Source organism: Leuciscus leuciscus, assembly GCF_965113295.1.
Source record: "Leuciscus leuciscus genome assembly, chromosome: 23".
Lineage (NCBI taxonomy): Eukaryota > Metazoa > Chordata > Actinopteri > Cypriniformes > Leuciscidae > Leuciscus > Leuciscus leuciscus.
The window spans coordinates 15,949,789-15,972,253 of NC_138747.1; the positions used below are offsets into that span (position 1 = coordinate 15,949,789).

The 22,465-nt window shown below is 39.0% G+C and overlaps 1 protein-coding gene across 1 annotated transcript; it reads right to left on the bottom strand.

Moving 5' to 3' along the window:
• Window positions 1–16,616: 16,616 nt before the first annotated feature.
• Window positions 16,617–18,342, bottom strand: LOC309487609 (uncharacterized protein; the record flags this gene model as incomplete). Its single annotated transcript, XM_082155330.1, has 6 exons — window positions 18,209–18,342; window positions 18,018–18,140; window positions 17,816–17,934; window positions 17,574–17,721; window positions 17,382–17,500; window positions 16,617–17,312 (listed from the first exon to the last, which is right to left on the bottom strand). The coding sequence occupies exons 1-6, from the start codon at window positions 18,267–18,269 to the stop codon at window positions 16,617–16,619; spliced, it is 1,266 nt and encodes a 421-aa protein (XP_082011456.1). The 5' UTR covers window positions 18,270–18,342.
• Window positions 18,343–22,465: the final 4,123 nt, after the last annotated feature.

Sequence of the window (22,465 nt, forward strand, 5' to 3'; positions counted from 1 at the left end):
GAACACCCTAGATCCCAGTAGTAGAAGAGAGAAACTGCAGGCCAGCTCAGACAGTCTTGCTGAGAGTTGCCCGAACCACCAGCCCCACCCAAATCTGCGCCAGTCACCAAGTAACCCATAAAGCCAGAGGAAACTAGATTTGCAGAGCGCAGGAGAACATGCCAAGGAGGGCGCACAACAGTACGCGCCTGACACCATTTTCTAAACTTTTCGGAGCACTGCACCTTGGTAGAGCGGACCTGTGGGAGATGCAGAAATACTTTAGACACTGGAAAAAGATTCCTAAACAAAGCAGTAATCCCCAGCAAATAGTTAATGTCTGTAACATTAATGGCAGTGCTGGCAACAAGGTTTGGGATAGAAGGTCAGCCAACAGGAGGGAGATACAGTGCAGTCTTGCCAGTCCCCCAGTCACTGATAGCTGTTGAGCAGATGTTTCTTCCCTCAGAGCAAAAAGTGCCAAGGTGGCTTGGGCCCAGAGCAGTAAGGGAATTGAGCCAAACACATGGACCTCCCAAGCAAAGGTTAGTGTCCGTTTTAAATCCTCCCACTGTAGCCGGGTCACATTGCCACTGGTGGAGACCACGCATGGGCCTAGTATGCATGTACCTATGACACTAGATAAATCACTCTTTGTTAATGGTCCAAACAAACGTCCAAACCATTCTGGCTTTTCGTAATCTATAATGAAAATGGAGAACATTTTAGTTAGAACACTCAACAAGTTGTTTTACTCTAATAAAAGCATGTAAAAGTTGTCTACAGTTTTAGTGAAAATGGCAATATTTATGACTACCTTTGTTTTTTGAGTTTGTGGCTTTGTTTTTTGCCTGCATAACAGATATAGTTGTGGATTATGACCCCACAGGTAAAACAGAGGTAGTTCCTTCATGACTCTCCGTACCTAAAATTCATACAAATAATCACTGTTTCTTTCCTTGATTTGCTTACATTCTTGCTCATTTTATTTTATTCAGTACTGACATTGCAGTGTTTAAAAAAACAAACAAAAAAACAAAAAAAACAAAAACAAACAAACAGAAGAAACAGAAGAAAATACTCACCCGTCTTTAATGGAGGTGTGGCTGCACTCAGATGGCTGGTGACATAACGTTCCTCTCCCACCATGAGATTCTCAAAGCACCCTTGGATGGAGCCAGACTGCGTCATAAGCGTGCCATTGTGTCCTGATGTTTCAGGCTTTGTGATGGAACTTAAAATCTGTCTGAATGCAATATACTTTGTATCTTGAGAAGTCTTCCAGTTTTCTTTGTTGTTCACCTCTACATTTTTATTAAATGTCTCTAAATACATATTGACTGTAGAGTTTTCAGTAGTGTTTTTCTCTGTAATTGGTTTGATGGTTGTCAACAAAGGGTGGTCTTTGTTCATTCTTTCATTATTAATGTGGGTGTGTGTAGTCAACTGAACAACCACTGTGGACGTGGCTTCATCAGGGGCACTGCTATTGTTTGCTAAAATGTCATCTCCATCTTCACCATAATTATCATCATCATCATCAATATACTGGGTTAGTTTTAGTGGAATTGGAGGGGAATGTGGAGCACCTAACTCTTCCACCTCAAAATCTTGTTTCTCGACTCTGTCTGGAACGAACATGTCCATCTCCAGTGGACCACTAGAGGGCATCATAACCTCAAGGCTCTGCTGAAGTCCACTTCCTTCCCCAGAGCCATCATTTATGCTTAAGTTGGGCCAAAGAGGTAAAAGCAAGTCTTTGGACAATCTATTGTCAACTTTTTCCTCATTCCAGCTTGAGTGATGTGTCGTGGGTAGACTTTTTGAAAAGCTATCAATTGCCTGAATGCTCAGGTTGTTATGGGTAAGGATTGTGTTGAGTTGAGTTAGAGCCAAGCGAAGTGACAGGTTTCTGGAGAAGAGGCAGTCCAAAAATCCAAAAGCGAGGAGCCAAGCCATTTCCAAAGGCCGTCGAGCAAAAATGGTGCCAGGAGGTAAATGGTTACATCGTTTACAGTTTTTTACAATTGCTAACAAGCGTTTACCAATACTTCAAGTACTTTGTCCCAAGATGTTTTTGATACATTTTGGACACAGAAGGACCACCTCTTGTTGAGGAGCATTCAAGTGGGACTTATGGAGGGATATGTAAAAGATTTTCAAATAAATATGGTACGTAACATGATTCATTTGGAAGCGAAGGTTTACAGATCACAATGCAAGTGGGAAAAGGCTCATGTTATGGTCGTCACGATCGCAGATGGCTGTTTTTGAGCCATCGGGTGTTTTTGACCTACACTGTACATTACGTGAGAACAGTAAGCGATATTTAGGTTTGTACGTTAGCATGGACTCACTAACTTAATGATACTTATGACTGTATGACAACCAGAAAATGAACGTTTTCGTCTTCATTGGGATTGGGGTTGAATCCTTAGGGAACCAGGTTACTGCGCTCACATTATGGATATTATATATAACATGCTGACAACACACTGGTGCTCTGGAGTGATGGAGGGTCTCATCCATGGCACCATTTCCAGGATTCAGCTCTGGGCTCCTCATCCTCAGTGATGATGATATACCAGTCTGCAGAAATTTCTGAATCCTACAAAAATGCACAAAACATAATAAAAAACAGACATGGTGTTAACAGCACAATGTCATTTGATTTCTGTATTACAAGTAACAAAATTATCTTTTAAAATGACCCCACCCCACCCCACCCCACACACAAAAGCCGCAGTCACCCTGCCTTGCATCCTCTGCTCCACCACAAAAGCTCTGCAGCAAATGCACAGAAATCAGAATCAGTAAAGTGCTGTAATGACTCTGTGTGAAATTACAATAATTAAAATAAACTAAAACATAAGATTTAAATAGATAAAAAAATAAAAATTAATTTCTGTAGTATTCTTACTCAAAGCTTTCATGAGCCACTCTCCACACACGTTCATCTGTTCCTGTAACATCCAGACAAGATTCACGTTACCTCTGTGATTTATGAGCTCAATAAACATTTTCATGTTGAGGTTGATGCTGATGTGTTAAATTCTCCTACACAATAGTATGGACAAATACTCTCCTCATAGGGGAGCGCGGGGCACAACCTAACGCAGGGTTAAATGTAACACAGACCTTTTACATAGTTAGTCAGGGTCAAGCAGGATGTGTTTCCACTCTTTTTCTCTCGCTGCCAGAAGACGGTCTCCAGCAGATTTGTGGAAAGTTTTGATAAGATTTTGTGAAGATACTGGACAAAGAGTGTTTTGACACTATGCAAGTACGTCATCAATCTAACTTTATATTACCTTAATCACTGTCTTGTTGGCTAAAACATGTTGGCTAAAAACATATTTCAAAAACGTTGGTTTTGAAACATATCAGCAACTCCTAGCAACTGTTAGCTAGGCTTAAAATATTTTTTACACAGCGGGGTTAGTTGTAGCACTGTGTTACAATTAAGCTGCCAAGTGTACAACGATAATGAATGAAAACAGGGAGCCACACAACTTTTCAGGTTTGAGTATTTATTTATATATTTATTTTGCCACATTTAACTTTGTTGGACTTTCAAAAACAATTTTGGAATTTAAATATCCAAGTATGATTTTTTTTCACATTTGTTAACTATGTTTAACACATTGATCACTAGTTTAGTTATTAAAAAGCCTGTTATTCATGCAATAAACCCTTTAAAACCCTCATTTTTATTATTATTAGGCTACTGTTATTATTAATAATAATAATTTTGCATGCAGCTGCCACACACAAATATAATTCAATATCAATTACAATATTTGATGATTTTATTTATTAATTTATTGCAAAATTGTGCAGCCCTTTCATATATCTCTATCCATGATATTGATCCATAATAGAAGGATGATTGGATGAGGGATGGATGTAGGGATATCTATCTATACAGATGTACAAACAATATCAAACTATACAGATTAAATAGTACCGAATTATGTGTTACAATTAACCCCGCATATGGGGTAAGTTGTAACATTTGCACTTCTGTTACTTTCAGTGCAACTGTACGAAAATGATAGGTCCCAGAAAATAACTTTAAGGGTGCTTTCACATCTGTAGTTCGGTTCATTTGGTCCGGACCAAGGGCGAAATATGATACATTGTAGCATTTTTCAGGCGTTTTGTTTCCTTTTCACACCACACTGATTGCTCTGGTCCGAATCAGTTTATGAGTTGATAAAACAAACCAAAATGCACGTGACAGCATCCACATCACTCGTTGGCCAGACAACACGCCGCTGTTATGGAGAGACGACTGCGTGGGCTGATTGTATCCCTGGTCACATTTTATTATATAGTTTGTCTACACCACTTTAGACAAACAATAATATTTGAGAATGAAGCGAGGATATGCGGCTCGAAAATAACGTGTTAATGCACTGCACGCGGCGAAGGCGCATCGCAAGTCACTTCAGGAGGAGGCGTGGATTAATGTTGCTAAACAGTGACATGCTCACATAGACAGTATATAAACTGGACACAGCGACCCCATTGGATTCAACGGAGACAAGTGAAGTCAATTAGAAGCACTCACTTCCTGGGGGTCGAGCGTACTGCGCAGACTCAAACTGAGCTTGATGACGTAGATGTGACGTGAGCAACCCGTCTATCTTCTAGTAGCTGTGCCAAGAGAAATTTGAATCATTCCCTTCCGAAACTTGCAGAGACGGAGAGTGCGAGTAGGAGGTGTCCATAAGCTAGTAGCAGGAGAAACTTTTGCTAATTGTTATGGAAAAATGAATAGTTTTACTTTTTCCCTATTCATTTTCTTAAACATTGAGTGGGTTTTCTTTCAATTCAATCATGTGTTTTTTCCCTTCTGGGATGTATGGCTGTATGTATGTATGTATGCTCGTGACGGGAACAAAAGAACACACAGTAAAACACGGGAGGGGTCAGAAGGGCCAATGTTTTACAAAAGACAGAGGGGTTATCTGGTTTCGGCCTCGCAGGTGGGAGAACAGTAAAACTCTGGGGCGGGGGGGTCTAGAAAGACCACTGTATTTCTTTTTCCAGTTAGACCTGGTTTACTGGGGGAGCAGGAAATTACAGGAGAAGAGACTATAGGTATAAAAAGACTGTCTGTTTTCTGTGTGACAGGTCTTGTTCCTATCACGAGGTAGCTGTCGTGGTATTTTTTGTGAACAAACCTCTTAAAGAGAATAAAACTTCTTCTCTTTAATACAAATTGACTTTGAATGTTTCTTATGCCTGATGCTGTTTGTTAGTTATTGTTTTTGCTATAACAATTGGCGACGAGGAAGGGATTTCATGAGGTTTCTTCTGGTCCTGAGAAAGCGGACTGACGGACTGATCACCCTAAAGCACAAAAGGCTTTAGTCTCACCTCGCTGAAATTGAGAGAGAAGAGCCAAAACTGCTATATCAGGGCCAGTAGGAACCCACTGGAATCAGAAAAGAACTCAGCAGCAGTAAAAGCATCTCGGGTAAGAGACAGTAAAATTATTTTAATTTGTGTGGTGTAACTTGATATAACTGTGGGTGAACCATAGTGGCTGGAACTATCTCTTTGGTACGGGCAGAGAAGGTTTTCGAGGGGGAGATTATCAAATCAAGTCAAGTCAAGTATATTTGTATATCGCTTTTCACAATACAGATTGTATCAAAGCAGCTTCACAGTATTAAATTAAAATAATACTAGATTAATAGATTAAATAATAGATTGTAACCTGTAACAAGCCAATTTTATGCCAGAATATATTTATTAAGCTTTGTGAATACACAAACACAAAAGTCAAGTCAATTTTATGCCGAAAACTTGCTCGTAAAAGTGGACGGAAGAGCCACACAGACGGAAGAGCCACACCTGATTAATTAGGTTTACTCAAAATCTCTGTAACCTGAGGAAGTCTCGCAAAAGTGGACGGAAGAGCCACACCTGACTAATTAGGTGAACCAGAATCAGTCGAGCGCTGGAAAGTATTTTATTTGATGTATGCCTTCTAACAACTGGAGGGGGACTACAGCTGGAAAAGGGATTGTCCACGTCATTATAAACTAATAAACTAAACTAAACTAAAGTGCTCACGGGAAAATTGAGTAAACTGTAATTACAGGAAGCATATTTGCTAAACCTTGCCGATTTGAGGTGACAAAATCGGATCTGTCAGAGACATCTCACAGATTATTAGACGCGTGTCGAAGGAAAATCCAGGAGAGAGAGTGTCAGCCAATATGGGGTCATCTAACAGTAGGCCTAAACCAGATAATTTTTACACACCAGTTTTCGATCAAATGAAAAAGAATTACGGACATAAATGTGTGCTGGACATAGAAAAATTGATCAAATATCATGATTTTCCCGAAGAAGGGACACTGAGCAAAATAAGACTAAATATTGTGAAAAAGTCAGTTGAAAAAAAGCAGTGAAAAGCAACAGAGTTGTTGCATTTGTTCTCGTCATGTGTGTAAAGAGTGTGAACAGACAATAGATTGTTGGATTGAAGAAGCTGACAGGAGAGTTTCCCAAAATGCAGCCGAGATTGTCTCGGCGCCGCCGACATATAACCATCACTACACCGGGGCAGAGCTGAAAGCACTGAAACTGGACCTCGATCTCGACCACTCTCCAATGTTAGTTTTTAAAGCTTGGACAGTGTCTGAAATGAGAAATGCAATGGCTCATCCGACAAACAAGCCTGCAACTCAACAAAAGACAAGAAGAAGAGGTGACGGAAAGAAATGGCGATGCTACGTGTGTGTGCTACGAATGATCACACGGTCAGAAACTGTACCAAATGCAGAGTGTGCAAGAAAGACGGACATTGGAGCAATGCGTGCCCAAATCTGCTGTCGGATCGAAACAAGAGGAGCCGTGGCGATCAGGTCGCTGACCACAAGACAGGGAAGTGACCATTTATTACTAACACGCAAACACGACACACACTCATACACTGATTTAAAATTCTGCTATCTGCAATGAAGAAACTGCTTGCAAATCTTTGCGTGTGAATGACGACATTTTTGCAGAAGATGTGTCTGCAGAGTTGTTTGAGAATGTATAAAAGTTCAGGGTTTTTACAAAATACCCAGATTGTGGATCGCTAGCTGAAAAAAAAAAAAAAAAAAAAAAAAAAAGGGGAAAATAGAAAGAATTAGCATTTAGGGAAAGATAGTGGGAAAATGTGGGTTTTTCCTGATAGAATTTACAAACAGTGAATTGTTGGATTAAGGATGGCAGATAAAAGAGAGATAGAATTCATGGAACTATTTATGAACGCCTGTTAAGGTAAAGTAAGTTGAAGTGGTAAGGAAAGTGAAAAGAATGTGCGAGTAAATGAGGGAGAAAAGAAAGTTGATAGATGGAACTTTTGAAAGTTGTAAGAAGATTGAAAGATTTAAGGAATTCTTTTTGAAAGGAAAGAACTATAAAAAGTTGACGTAAAATTACAGATAAGACTAAATGAGTTGCAAAATATTTTTAAAGTACCGGTCACTAAAAGGATGATTGTGTTTTGAATGAAACGCCTTGATAAGGTTTTAGATGATATAGAGAGACAAATCTAACGAATGATTTATAATGATAATCAAAAAATGTATCACAAGCAGAGAGCGCAGCCTCAAAAGTTAGTATGAATCATAGAAGCAGATTGATAAAATCCTAGAGAAAACATTGAAGTCGGGTATTAAATTATGGTAATTGAAAACCTGACAACTAAAATTGAAATGAAATTTGAAACGTTATTAAGAACTAGATTATTATTTCTTTAAGATAAAATAAGCAGAAGCAGTGTTACAGTATTAACAGTTGCTAAATGTAAAATGTGTTAGAAGGCATTTGATTAAACAAAAGCTTGTTAATGTTGATTTTAAAAGATAAGCTTGTGATTTGGCAAAAAAAACAAAACAGGTTTGCTTATCTAAATCTGGCATGTGCTGTGACTGAAACTGCCAAAGTTTCAGTGCAACAGAGACTCATTCTGAGTGGAAATTTGTAATGTCTAAATTACAATACATGTAATTTATGGAAAAGATGCCTTAAGATGGGCTAAAGTAGATAAAATATGGTATAGTTAAAGTCTGAAGTTAAAAGTTTATGAGAATGCAGCGTATCAGTCCTGAATGCCTCAAGAGTCTCTCTCTCATTCAATGCCAGCTGAAAGCTGTTGTCTGAGCCTGTGTAAAGCACAGTGTTCCAGTTGAAAATCATAGATATGGAAAAGCTCAAACAAATCATGCTATAGGCAGTTCAGATTTGATAAATTTAGAGGACAATCTGTAAATGTTTTAGAAATAAATCTGAATGATTTAAAGTAAGTCTTTAAAATAATAATGCAGACCTTAAATGATAGAAGTGACATTTTTGACTAGTTTATTTTAGGACCACTTGATATTAGTCTGATGTCTGATATTAGCCTCCACCATGAAACAGGGCCGATGGCTCCGGCTACAGAAGTAACAGTACACTGAATGTCAATATTGAATGTTCCAAGTGGATATGATGGTTCTTGGTTACCTCGTATAAAAAAAACAAACAAAACAAAAAAAACATTTCATTATCACAAACTATGATAATTTTGCTCAAGTGAAGTAGAGCCATAACTCAGTGTGCAGGAGGCGTAGATCCCGAAGACGGGTACGATTCTCTGATGGCCATAAGGGAACAACCTAAGCCAGGGGCTATCGCCGCCACTGGGGCACCATGCCCACCAGGTTCGGGAGGTGTTATCTACAAAAAGGGAGTGGTTGTGATGCTACTTGGGGCCAAGAGCATCAAAGAGGGGTCTATAAGCGGTTCCCTACAACTTCCACTCCAATATATATATATATATCAAAATGTTCCTTCACTTAAAAGAGCCTAATTATCATATAGAGACAATTACATCCAATCTCAGTAATATGTAAATAGTATCACAGAGCGCAACCAACAACCATCTTGATTACAGGAACTTTGAATAGTTTGTAACCTTAAACATTTGACCGTTCTGTTTTAACAGAAGATCAAAGATGTGACATAAGGAACATGATGTTGGTTGCCTTATGGGCAAGGAAAAATGTTTGATATTGAACTAGTTTTTAACTCCTGAAGGTCGTTAGACATGGTGGTGGCTAAAAGATGAGAACAGCTTGTGATGAGTCAAGAGAAATTTCTGAAAAACGAAGGTTAGGTGAATTGAGTATTTAAACTAAAGATAACCTTAGAAAAGATCATAGCATAAAGTATTTTAGATTGTTGTAATGGTTCTAATTTGAGTCAAACATTTGTATTTTGACATTTGTGAACTATTAAGGATTGACTATGACTATGATTATTTTAGTTACAGTCCTAGGAGGCTGTTGAAAAGATTATTTGCTTATAGTGAGAGAGAAAGAGACTGCTTGAGTGGAGGAAGGGATGGTACTCTGTCCGTCTTTCTGTTATCAGTCAGCCAAAGAAAGCTGAAGCAAAGTAAGATAATGAACCAAAACAATCCAGCTGACTTTTCTAAAATCAAATGAATAATGAACAGACATGCTTTGAAACTGGTTAAGAGGCCATAAATAAAAACATTAGATAAAATATACAGGAAAATGTAAGGTTAAAATGTCATTTAAAATTTAAATCTTTTTAGAGAAAAGATATAAATAAGAAATATGAGCGGTTCATAGTCAGGGATGAGTGTGAGTGTTAATTCATGTTTTGTACAGTATGTGTTAGTTAAGGACAACTATCCTGTCTGAATAGTGTGTATAAATTTGTCATTAACCTCTGGAAAGAGTGTTTTAGCATTATAGATGGGTTAAGGCAAATGACAAATTTGAAAGTAAGCTGAGGATTGTGAGTCAATCTGATGAGAAGGCAACACAGAACATAGGACGAGCCTTAAGTTGATTGATCATCGAGCTCTGTCTGTTAATTGTTATTTTGGTCATTTATGATGTGCAGTAAATTTGAATTACTTTCTGGACAGGTTTAAGTATTGATGTGTAAATTAGAATTGTGAAGTCGTAGATAGCCGTCAGTCATGTGTTGAGAAAATATTATAGATTTGACAGCAACCAACACGTAGGCTAAGTAAATATCAGATTATCCAGAGAGCCCTTAACAGTTATGTATTGTAAAAAGGGGGAGATTGTTATTCGACTGACGTTGACGAAGTGTGCACACCACAACCTGACCTGACCAATTGATGACCTGGAGAATGTTTGTAGATGACTGAATTGCGAGACCAATAACAGGCCTGAAAAGCAGGATACGCTGTGAGACTCTGGGCCGTTGCCTTAAAACAATTTGATAAGAAGATGAAATTGTGGCTTTAAGTAATATTTTTGTTTAAGAGGCAAAGAAAGATGTCTAAAGGAAATTTGGCTGAAGGACAATGTTTGGGTTAGCAAACTTTATCCAAACAAATGTTACCAAATAAATATTAACAAATATTGCAGTTTTCCTGTAGCTCAAACATTAGAGTTTGACACCTGTAACGCCAAGGTCATGGGTTTGATTTCCGAGGGAAAGCAAGAACTGATAAGAATGTAAATGTGTATCTTGGAATGTAAGTCGCTTTGGATAAAAGCGTCTGATAAATGTAAGAGAATCTTATTATGTTAAATTGATGCACAAGATGAGATCTCGTGCATCAAGAGGAGGATGATAACAGTTGCCAAATATGGTTTACTAAGGGGTTCACATTTGCTGAAAGCATTCGCACAGGTGGGAAGATAAATGTTGGAAGGACACTGGGTTTAATTGGGTAAAAGCCCTGCAATAAGTAATTTTTCCCCTGAACAAAATTGCTGTGTGCATTGTTTGTATTTTTAAGTGTGCTAATAACAATAATTGTTTCGACAGGAAATGCCAGGACAGATGCAGCAGCACAACAGACAAAAGAAAACTATGTGACAATAACCTCAACATTTGTTTTTCTTTACAGAAGATGCAGACTTTTGCGCACATGGCATGAGCAAAGACACACACACACACACATGAACAAATGGTCAGATAAGAGCCTTTCAACTCTTCAGAGGGGGTCAGAAGGACAGGAAAGCCCAGGGGGTCAAAAGGACCATTTGCATTTAGGAAAGCCCCAGGGGGTTAGAAGGACCTTTTGTCTAAAACCAGCTGATCTTGTCATACAGGAGTGAACGGGCAGGGCAAACTGTGCCCAGTGAAAACAATGGCTATAGATGAATTTGACTTGTAATCCTGGCCTGGGTCATTATTGTGGCAGAAAGATGCCACACCTTGCGCAGCGCATAACTTAACATTTTTATTTTTCAGGATGTCAGAACGGATTGCATCAAACAGAATTGATTCTGTTCCAAATGTATACATATTGTCTGGCTAACATGAGCAAAGTGAAGAAACAGTGCCTAACACTGTGCAATGCCTAACTTAAAATGTTCATTTTGCAGGATGTCAGGATGTTTTGAACCAAACAGAACTGATTCTGTATTGTTTTGTTAACATGAGCAACGTGGTTTGAGTGTTTTTCAGGGGAAAAGGACCCTGAGTGCTATTCAGTGAGAAAGAAATTATCCAGTGATATGTTTCAGGTTGAAAATTCCACAGGTCACACCAAAAGGGACGACAAGACAAGCGGTCACTAACAAAATCACTTAAGGTCTGCATTCACAGGTGACAGCAGACAGTAAAAGACTCATTCCAGTGGGGGTGCGATCATGATCTAAGGGAAAACCTTGTAAGGATTTGAAAATCAACCAACCAACATCAGCAACCCCACACGCCAACGCGAAGAATAAAGCGAGAGATCAAGGATATGTGCTAGAAACATTCCTCTCTTGCCCACGCTGGAAAGACCATTTCAACGATGCGCAAAGTGTCAAAATGGTGAAGATGGAACATCCATGGGGCAACGAGATGATCAACACATCTGGAGAAAGATGTGGACCAACTGATGGTTTAAGTTTAGCAGAAGAATATGTTTCGTGATGATTTTGATGATTGTATTTGATTGAATCAAACTAGGTATTGATTTGTTTGGTGCAAATGTAGAAAATCTATTAACTGATGTGTAATAAGCTATGAAAGACAGTCCATAATGGAAGTATTAGAGTTAATTTTGAACAACTACATTGGTTAGAAGGATGCAGGGTTTGAAATGAGCGATTTTTATTCTACTTTTAATCTTTGAATTTTATTGGTAAACATTTTTATTCAAATCAACCAGGGGTGTTAAATTGATATGGTTTTCCTACTATGACAATCTATACTATTTCTTGTTTATACTGGAGTGACTGAGGGTCCAATTTATCGGGAAATGCGGTAACAGTGCTTATCCATTTAGCCCGGCTTCAGATAAAATATTTACTTGCTTGCTCCAAAGTTTTTATTTTTATTTTATTTTTCTTATTTCTTTCAAAGTTTAAGTAGAGCGATTAGATATACGAAAATCAGACATGAAGAGTATAACTGTGATGTTAAGACTTGAAATAATTGTAACCATTTATGAGTTTTGACGATTGAGTGGTGTTTTCATGTATGAGTTTTCTTAGAATTAGAAACAAGCGTGTTTTAAGTTGTTCAAAACTAATGGTAATGAAACCAAATCGTTTATCAGAGAATGATAAAGAGGAGGAAATTGTTATGGAAAAATGAATAGTTTAACTTTTTCCCTATTCATTTTCTTAAACATTGAGTGGGTTTTCTTTCAATTCAATCATGTGTTTTTTCCCTCCTGGGATGTATGTATGTATGTATGCTCGTGACGGGAACAAAAGAACACACAGTAAAACACGGGAGGGGTCAGAAGGGCCAATGTTTTACAAAAGACAGAGGGGTTATCTGGTTTCGGCCTCGCAGGTGGGAGAACAGTAAAACTCTGGGGCGGGGGGGTCTAGAAAGACCACTGTATTTCTTTTTCCAGTTAGACCTGGTTTACTGGGGGAGCAGGAAATGACAGGAGAAGAGACTATAGGTATAAAAAGACTGTCTGTTTTCTGTGTGACAGGTCTTGTTCCTATCACGAGGTAGCTGTCGTGGTATTTTTTATGAACAAACCTCTTAAAGAGAATAAAACTTCTTCTCTTTAATACAAATTGACTTTGAATGTTTCTTATGCCTGATGCTGTTTGTTAGTTATTGTTTTTGCTATAACACTAAGTATTCTGATTAATTACTTTGTCATTTTGCCCTTCACGTCCCCCCGATTGCCCGCGAGCTTCTCCTCCTGTCTATACGGTAATTCTCTACTGTGCGACAGAGAGTCGCGTGGTTATGACGCAATCGTTAGCCTATTTTTACAAAAATTGCATCTACGGGGCCATAACGTACAATACAAGGTAATGGAGCATTTTATACATTTTCGTGTTTCTTTAGAAATAAATAATGGACAAATGGAGTCTTTAAACGCCTCAGATGTAAAGTTATTCGCTGTCAAAGTGACGCCAAAATGAATGGGAGTCAATGGTATGCTAACAGCAGGTGGGGGTCCGCTAATCAATGGCGGCGCCCGGGGAAGCTTCAATATTTTATGAAACCCTGCCCCCCTGCATGCTCATCATCCAAACAAGCTGCCATGCTTAAAGTGCAAACTGTCAACAAACATTTCTCCTCATCCCATAATCACAGCGCAGCTGACTACGGCAATTGGTTTAGTCCAAAAATGCGCAGTTCTTTGACAGTTGTTTCTGTTCGAGGTTGGATCACGTTCTCACCACAAACTAACCGCTCCAGAGTTTGTTTGAAAGCGTACCAAGACCACCTCTTCGAGGAGGTCTCGGAACGCTTGTTTGGTCCGCTTTTGGTGCGCACCCGAGTGCGATTGCCGCATTCACACCTGCCCAAACGAACCGCACCAATTGGGAAAACGAACTCTAGTGCGAACTGAATGAGGCAGGTGTGAAAGCACTATAAGTGTTCATTTGTTGCAGAGATGAGTAATATTGCTTGAGTAAAAAAAAGAAAAAGATTAACTTTATTTTTTTAATAATTGAACCAAAACCAAAATGTGTTAGGTTGTGCCCCGTGCTCCCCTACATCACTCACTAAGATGTCTATTTCATGTTGTGATAAGCTCATCTGCGATACTAATCGACAGTTTTCCTGTCAGATGTTAATAGACATTTAAAATAAGCGTCTTTAAGATATGGTTTCTGTAAATCCAATTTAGAGACGTACGTGTGCTTACTGGAGCTCCCCTGTTAGTTCTACAGCAAAATCACAACTATACTTTATACCGTCTAATGTCTTTACACCTTTAACAGTTCACTCTACAGTAGTTCAACACATGCGATTTTAACACAAGGAACTGTGTTTACTCGCATTTAAAACACCCGCGTCGCTGATCTCTGCGATGTTTGATAATGACGTATCTTCTCCCGTGGCCTCGTGGGATAGAAAAGGATCGATCTACGAGCTCTTCAGAATCTGGGCAGAAGCAGTAAGCCATCCAGGAGCTTCTCGCCTACTCTTTTATGAGTACTGAGGTTTCGGACATAAAGCCTCTACTTGTGCAACAACAGCTCAATTACTGAAATATTGAAACAAATTAAAGTAGAGGATCACTGAAATAATAAGTAATAGCTGGATCCAATCTCAGATGGAGGCATAGTAAGGTGTTGAAGTCCTTTCCATTACTTGGACAGACAAAGAAAGGGTGTAAGGGGGAAAGCAAAGACGCAGTCAAGCACACATTCTTGAAAAGTATTTTTCACATTTGTTAACTATGTTTTAACACATTGATCACTTGTTTATTTATTAAAAGCCTGTTTTTCATGCAATAAACCCTTTAAAATGTGATTTTGAGCTTGTTTTTATTATTATTAGGCTACTGTTATTAATAATAATAATAATTTACACACACAAATATAATTCAATAGCAATTACAATATTTGATGATTTTATTTATTTATTGCAAAACTGTGCAGCCCTTTCATATATCTCCATCCATGATAATGATCCATAATAGAAGGATGATTAGATGAGGGATGGATGTATGGATATCTATACAGATGTACAAACAAAATCAAACTATACAGATAAAATAGTACTGAATTATGTGTTACAATTAACCACGCATATGGGGTAAGTTGTAACATTTGTACTTCTGTTAATTTCAGTGCAACTGTACAAAAATGGTAGGTCCTAGAAAAAAAACTTTAAGTGTTAATTTGTAGCAGAGTTGAATATGTTGCTGTAGTAAAAAAAAAAAAAAAATCATAATAATAATAAAATAAGATTAATCTAACTTAATTATCTTTGTGCTAATTGAGCCAAAACCAAAATGTGTTAGGTTGTGCCCCGCGCTCCCCTGCATCACTCACTAAGATGTCTATTTCATGTTGTGATATGCTCATCTGCGATACTTATCGACGGTTTTCCTGTCATATGTTAATAGACATTTAAAATAAACGTCTTTAAGATATGGTTTGAGTATTGACGTACGTGTGCTTACTGGAGCTCCCCTGTTAGTTATACAGCAAAAGCACAACTATACTTTATACACTGTCTAACGTCTTTACACCTTCAACAGTTCACTCTACAGAAGTTCAACACGCAATTTTAACAAGGAACCGTGTTTACTCACATTTAAAAAACCCAGCGTCGCTGATCTCTGCAATGTTTGATAATGACGTATGTTCTCCCGTGGCCTCCTGGGATAGAAAAGTATCGATCTACTAGCTCTTCAGAATCTGGGCAGAAGCAGTAAGCCATCCAGGAGCTTCTCACCTACTCTTTTACTGAGGTTTCGGACATTTTACTGAGGTTTCGGACATACTACTTTCACATGCTGTTTTCTCCTACTATATAGTAGGAATATTCGGACGCACTATTAGTATACACAAGTCCAAAACTCACGAGAATTAGTACGTCACTCAGGTAATTCTCACCTACTCTTTTATGGATATTAAGGTTTTGGACATACTTTTCGCTCACCTACTGCTAAGTATGCGGTCTGGGACACAGCCTAAGACCTAATGTTCCAAATCATAAATGTAGTATAAAGCCTCTACTTGAGCAACAACAGCTCAATTACTGAAATATTGAAACAAATTAAACTAAGTAGAGGATCACTGAAATATTAAGAATAGCTGGATCCAATCTCAGATGGAGGCATAGTAAGGTATTGAAGTTCTTTCCATTACTTGACCATACAAAGAAAGGGTGTAAGGGGGAAAGCAAAGATGCAGTCAAGCACACATTCTTCCTCATCTCTACTTTGTCCTGATCCAATTACTTCTCTCCTCCAACTATTCCTCTCCCAGACATTTATTCTCTCTGCTTCTGAGTTGTTTGGCTTCCACATTGAACAAACAATTTCAAAGAGCCCCTTTCTTTGTAGGTCCAAGTAATGGAAAGAACTTCACCTTACTATGTCTCCATCTGAGATTGGATCTAGACACTTCTTAATATTTCAGTGACCTACTTAATGTTTGTACTTATTGAGCTGCTGTTGCACAAGTAGAGGCTTTATACTACATTTAAGATTTGAAAAATTAGGTCTTAATTTCTATCATGCTGGGTTTAAGCACTTGTAAATTTGCAATAAAAAAAACCTTGTAAACTAGTTTAAGGAAGGGAACAAAAACACAATTAGTGTCATGAAGTTTTATTAGGATTATGACCCTGAAAAGGGGAAAATAAAGTCTCTCTTCCAGTATCAGTTTCCACTTTGGAACAACTTCAATTACTCCTCTCATTCATTGTTGGCGAGACCAGGAGATAGATTGTGACCGAGCAGGAGAAAAGACTGGATCCCGAAGATGCTGGGGCATGAATGGGTATTGAACACCAGGAGGCACAAAAGATTGAGGGCCATAAAGATGGGGATGATGGGGATGATGGGGATGATGGGGATGATGGGGATGATGGGGATGATGGGGATGATGGGGATGATGGGGATGATGGGGCATCGGGTACCTGAACGGTTGACGCTGAGGTGCTGCGAACTGATCAAACTGGGCAGCAGTGGTCGTGGAAGGTGTAGTTGTTGCTTCAACTGGTCTCTCGAAGTGGTACTGATGGGGATGATACATCGGGTACCTGGGCTTTTGAAGTTGTGGTGCTGCAGGGGAACCTCTAGAATTAAAGTAATATGGATGAAACATTGACATGCGATCCATTTGATGGAACATTTGTTGGTTAGGGTCTTGAAGAGTAGTAGTCTTCATTGTAGGTGGCACAGTGGGAGGTACAGGTCTTACACCAGGGCGACCATGAAAATATGGAGGATACCCCCAAGGTTTTCCATTTGGGAAAGGGTAAAACATTTGTTGACTGTCAGTTGGGTCCTGGACCGGATAAATGGTTGTTGGGGCCAGAGTTGGTTGTGTCACAGGACAAGAAAGAGTCACTTCCCGGTCACCGTACATCAAAAGTAGCTGCATATCAGTATCCTGAGGAAGACATGAACCATCAACTAGCATACATAGTTGAATCAGACAAGGGCACTTGGTTATTCATACCTTCATTTCCCAACAGCTTCCTGTGAATGGCGCAGTGATAACCAGTGAACCATCAACAATCTCCAATGTGAATGAACATTTAGAATATGCTAGAAGCAGAGGCTGCCATGATCCATCAACTAAGAGGAAAGAGAAATAAATAAAACAAAGCTCTCACCTCTTAGATTAAACTCAAAGAATTAAGTGACTTGCCTTGAACTTTAACATTATCTGCTCTGACGGCAAGTGAGATAATCATGCCAGAAGGGAGGCAGGACACTTTAGGGAGGGGAGGACTCACAGGGCAAGACATTTGCACTGGAGACCCCATTATAAAGAGTGGCAGAACATAACGTCCACCCTGTTAGGAGATTTGGGGATAAAAAAAAAAAAAAGATAAAAACCATTCATGCATGGCCCACTTTTCACTTGTCATCTTTAGCATGCAGACTAACCTGTTGTCTGACATGACAGCCCTGGTATGGAGCATCAAGAGAAACATCTCTGCGTGCCCGCTTCAGGGAGAAACCACAGCTGGCTGGCATCTCAGACAAAGGCACTGGGGACTCAACTCCTGATAAAGAAACGTTATAATGATTTTTTTTTTAAAGGATAAAAAAACAAAACAAAAAAACGAACACCTCCAAAACAACTTACCTCGATCAACCAGAAAGTGTGGCATCCTTATTTGTCCTGGAATGCGCAAGGTCATTGAATCACTTCCACATTGCACAAAGGGACCCAGACGTCGCAGCTTAGCTTTAGCAAGCTGGAACCGCTCTTACAAAAATAATTCAAGTTAAGTTGTAATTAAAAGTAGGTCCACTTTAAATTAGATCTCAAATTACCTTCTTCATTTGATCGGTATTCATCAGACTGTTCTGCTGACCTCAGCCCAGATATTTCCATTTCTTTATCAGATACTACACCTTGAGCACCAATTAAAAGTTTGCCAAAATGGACAGTGTTTTCAGAGACTGTGCTATAAGCAGTACCAGTTTCAGAAAAGGACACAGGACTAGCCCTTAAAGACGTCAACATGGTCACAGATATCGTGAAAAGTAAGATGCCCTTTGTCCAAGGCATGGTGAGTTTGTTGTACTACTCAACAGAGCACCCCCTCAAAAAATAAAACAGTTACTAAAAGACTCTTGACTATAAACATTGACAAGCTTATTGACACATACTATGCTATTTGTACTCACTTTTGAATCACTCGCTAATACAAGTTGACCAATCAAATCTATTCCTCAATCAGCTTGTTGTTTTCACCTGTGCCTCATTAAGCTGACATACATAAGGGCTGAATTTGGAATAGCATACTAGCAAATACTGCAGAGTAGTATGTGTGTATGGTATTGACAATTCAGTCAAGTGATGGCAAAATTCAGAACATTTGGTGTCTTTGTTGAAAGGACTCAGTAAGTTTACTATAAGGTACAGTAATCACTTTAGTTATTATAATGCAAGATTCAGAAGTGTCACAGTACATAGACAACAATAAAAATTTTATTGTATGATAAAAAATAACATACAAATTTTAGTCATGTGTCTGGGATACGTGAATATACATACAAAGTCAAACAGAGAGAGAGCTTTTAAAAATGATTCAATAATGTATTTTATCCATTACACTTTTGTTTAATAGTATACATTTTTGTGTCCATTGTCTATTTAAAAACAAAAAAATTTAAAAAATCTGCAGTCAAAAATAATATAAGAATCACATTACTTGAATACTATAGAATATTGTTTCCATTTAAAAAAAATATTAATCTGCTATTTTGCATGTGGAAAGTGCTAAACTAAAAGACTGACGTCACCTCCACTCGCTATGCTGGTGCAGTCTTCTCACCGTGACTCTTGGGATGGCCGTATCTCTCTCCCACACTTTTCTAATGGTCCCTGCACCCAGTTGTTCAAAAGTAACCTGATCCGATTTCAGTTATCGTATTGGTTCAAATCTTGAAAATGGATTGTTCAAAAGAAAAAAGGGGGTTCTGGAATCGGATAAGATCTCAAAATCCAAACTTGGTTTTGATCTGGATCAAATTGTGATTTTGTGTTGTTAATTTTATTTTATTTTTTTTAAGATTGGGATTTGTTTGTAAAATGAGCTTTTTAAAATCAGAATTATTCTGATCTCATAAGAAGGGTGGATTTCAGGAATAAAAATAATAAAACTTTTAAACTCATGTAATATATACACATATTTATATTTTTATTAATATACTAACATCAAAACTGTGATGTGTTCTCTGTTGATCTGATAAAAAATTACGCCGTAGATATATAACCTCCTAAGACCCAGAAATAAAAGTTTTTTGAATTTATAATTTTTTCATACCATTACATTTTTATATGAAACAAAAAACTTGTTTGTGTGAAATTTTATTCATATGTTATGCTATGTCCACTATAGTTGACAGTTGTTTAACAAAATAAAATGAATTTTCAGGTTTCAGGATTTTTTTTAATCAATCTTTGTATAAAGATGATTCTCATCTATGTTATGAAAGATGTAATGGAATGAATTTATATGCCATTTTACTTTATTCATTATGTGGATAAAATGGCCAAAAATATGTAGTTCCATTCAATACAACATATCTATCTAATTTGCATATTAATGTGTACTTGGGGCAACATGTAATAAAAAAACAAAAGTAACAACTAAGACACTTGGAGTAAGGCCCTTGATGGCAGCAAGGCTAAGATAGGGCGAGGTACTCGAGGGAAAAGTTTCAAATGGGCTGAGCTTGCGTAGAGGTCAAAGCCCAGCTAAACAGACAGGACCCGTGCTTGTAGGGACGTCCATGTTGTAACATCTGGCAAAGGTGGGCAGTGAAGAGTCCAGCCAGCCGCCGCACAGATGTCGCCAATGGATACTCCGTTTGACCATGCCCAGGAGGAGGCCATGCCTCTGTTGGAGTTGGCCCTCATAAATGTGCCCTCGAAAAAACAATGTTAATGACATATTTTAAGATATGTCAGTGCAAGTTGCTTTCAGTTAAAACAGCTCAAACTTGCATTTTAGTCTGGGACTTTGCTTAAGCCTTTTCTGTGAAACCGGGGGCTGGTGTCCTTGTTGATTGGACACAATAAGTTACAATAAGGTAAAATAATCCCTTTATTTATTATAATGCAGTTTATAAAAACAGGATTCAGAGGCAGCACAGTACATACATTAACCACATTTAAGTTGTATGTATGGGACACAGTTATATACATACACAAACAGAGAGAGAGTTTTTAAAAATGACTAATTATACATTTTTAATGTATTTTATCCATTAAACTCCAGTCAATGAGAATATAAGAATCACAGGACTTAAATAGTATAGATTATTGTGTCCATTGTATTTAAAAACATTATTTTGCCTGTGGAAAGTGCTAAAGTGCTAAATTTCTTAGTAGTTCAAAGACTAGTGACGTCATCTTCACTCGCTATGGTGCACTCATCTTCCACAGTGACTCTTGGGATGACCGTGTCTCTCTCCCACACTTTCCTAATGGTCTCTGGAGTCAAGGAAGCCAGGGGCTCAATCACAGACACTTCAGTATGTTGTACTGCAGTCCCAAGATGCTCAGGGGAGTTAGAACTTGAGCCAGTATCTAAAGCCCACCTATAGGCTTTGCTAGCTAAAGTGGTCGGGGACACAACATTTTCGAAGAGTGGTCCACCTGACCCCTCATTTTGGGTCCAGGAGGGTGAAGAAGGGGAGAAAAGATTACCTACACCAGGCAAGTGGGCATGATGGAGGGCGTTGTCAATGCAATGATGGAGGTTGATGGGTGAAGGGGGATTAAGTTCAAACTCAATAAGTGAGAGAATGCACTCGTGTTCTTGCCATTCCACACCACTAGTCCACAGAGGAGAGGCATGGTGGTCAGAACTGCTGTTATACAGGACACCTCCGCCAATAACTCCCACATTTTCATGCACTGTCATGATTGAGGTCGCTGGAGTAACATGGTTTCGGATCACCGACTGGCTGACAGACTGGCTGACATTTGCACACGACTGCCTGTGACCTTTCCAGTTATTTGGCAACAGTTCAGCCCAGTTCTTATCCAGGCTCCACCAATACCCCATTTGTAACCTGTCCAACAGCTTGTTCCTGTGTTTCCCCTTCCCTCCTCTCTTAGCTGTCTGCTTACTTCCTTGTGGTCTCCAGAACACCCTAGATCCCAGTAGTAGAAGAGAGAAACTCCAGGCCAGCTCAGACAGTCTTGCTGAGAGTTGCCCGAACCACCAGCCCCACCCGAATCTGCGCCAGTCACCAAGTAACCCATAAATCCAGAGGAAACTATAGATTTGCAGAGCGCAGGAGAACATCCCAAGGAGGGCGCACAGCAACAGTACGCGCCTGACACTGTTTTCTAAACTTTTCGGAGCACTCCACCTTGGTAGAGCGGACCTGTGGAAGATGCAGAGATACTTTAGACACTGGAAAAAGATTCCTAAACAAAGCAGTAATCCCCAGCAAATAGTAAATGTCTGTAACATTAATGGCAGTGCTGGCAACAAGGTTTTGGATAGAAGATCAGTCAACAGGAGGGAGATACAGTGCAGTGTTGCCAGTCCCCCAGTAACTGAAAGCCGTTGAGGAGATGTTTCTTCCCTCAGAGCAAAAAGTGCCAAGGTGGCTTGGGCCCAGAGCAGTAAGGGAATTGGTAAGTTATACAAAGCAGTGAGGGCAGGGCGAGGCAGAATGTTTCTGGTACCGTACGGGTCAATTATGAGCTGTACAAATCGAAGCAGACCTGTTAGCAGAAGCAGGATGTTAGCAAGAGTGAATGTCTTGCAAAAGGGGTGGAGCACATTAGTCCCACCGATCACTCCAAAAGTTGCAGAAACCACTACCAACAGAAACAGTGCAGCTGAACCAAACACATGGACCTCCCAAGCAAAGGTTAGTGTCCGTTTCAAATCCTCCCACTGTAGCCGGGTCACATTGCCACCGGTGGAGACCACGCATGGGCCTAGTATGCATGTACCTATGACACTAGATAAATCACTCTCTGTTAATGGTCCAAACAAACGTCCAAACCATTCTGGCTTTTCGTAATCTATAATGAAAATGGAGAACATTTTAGTTAGA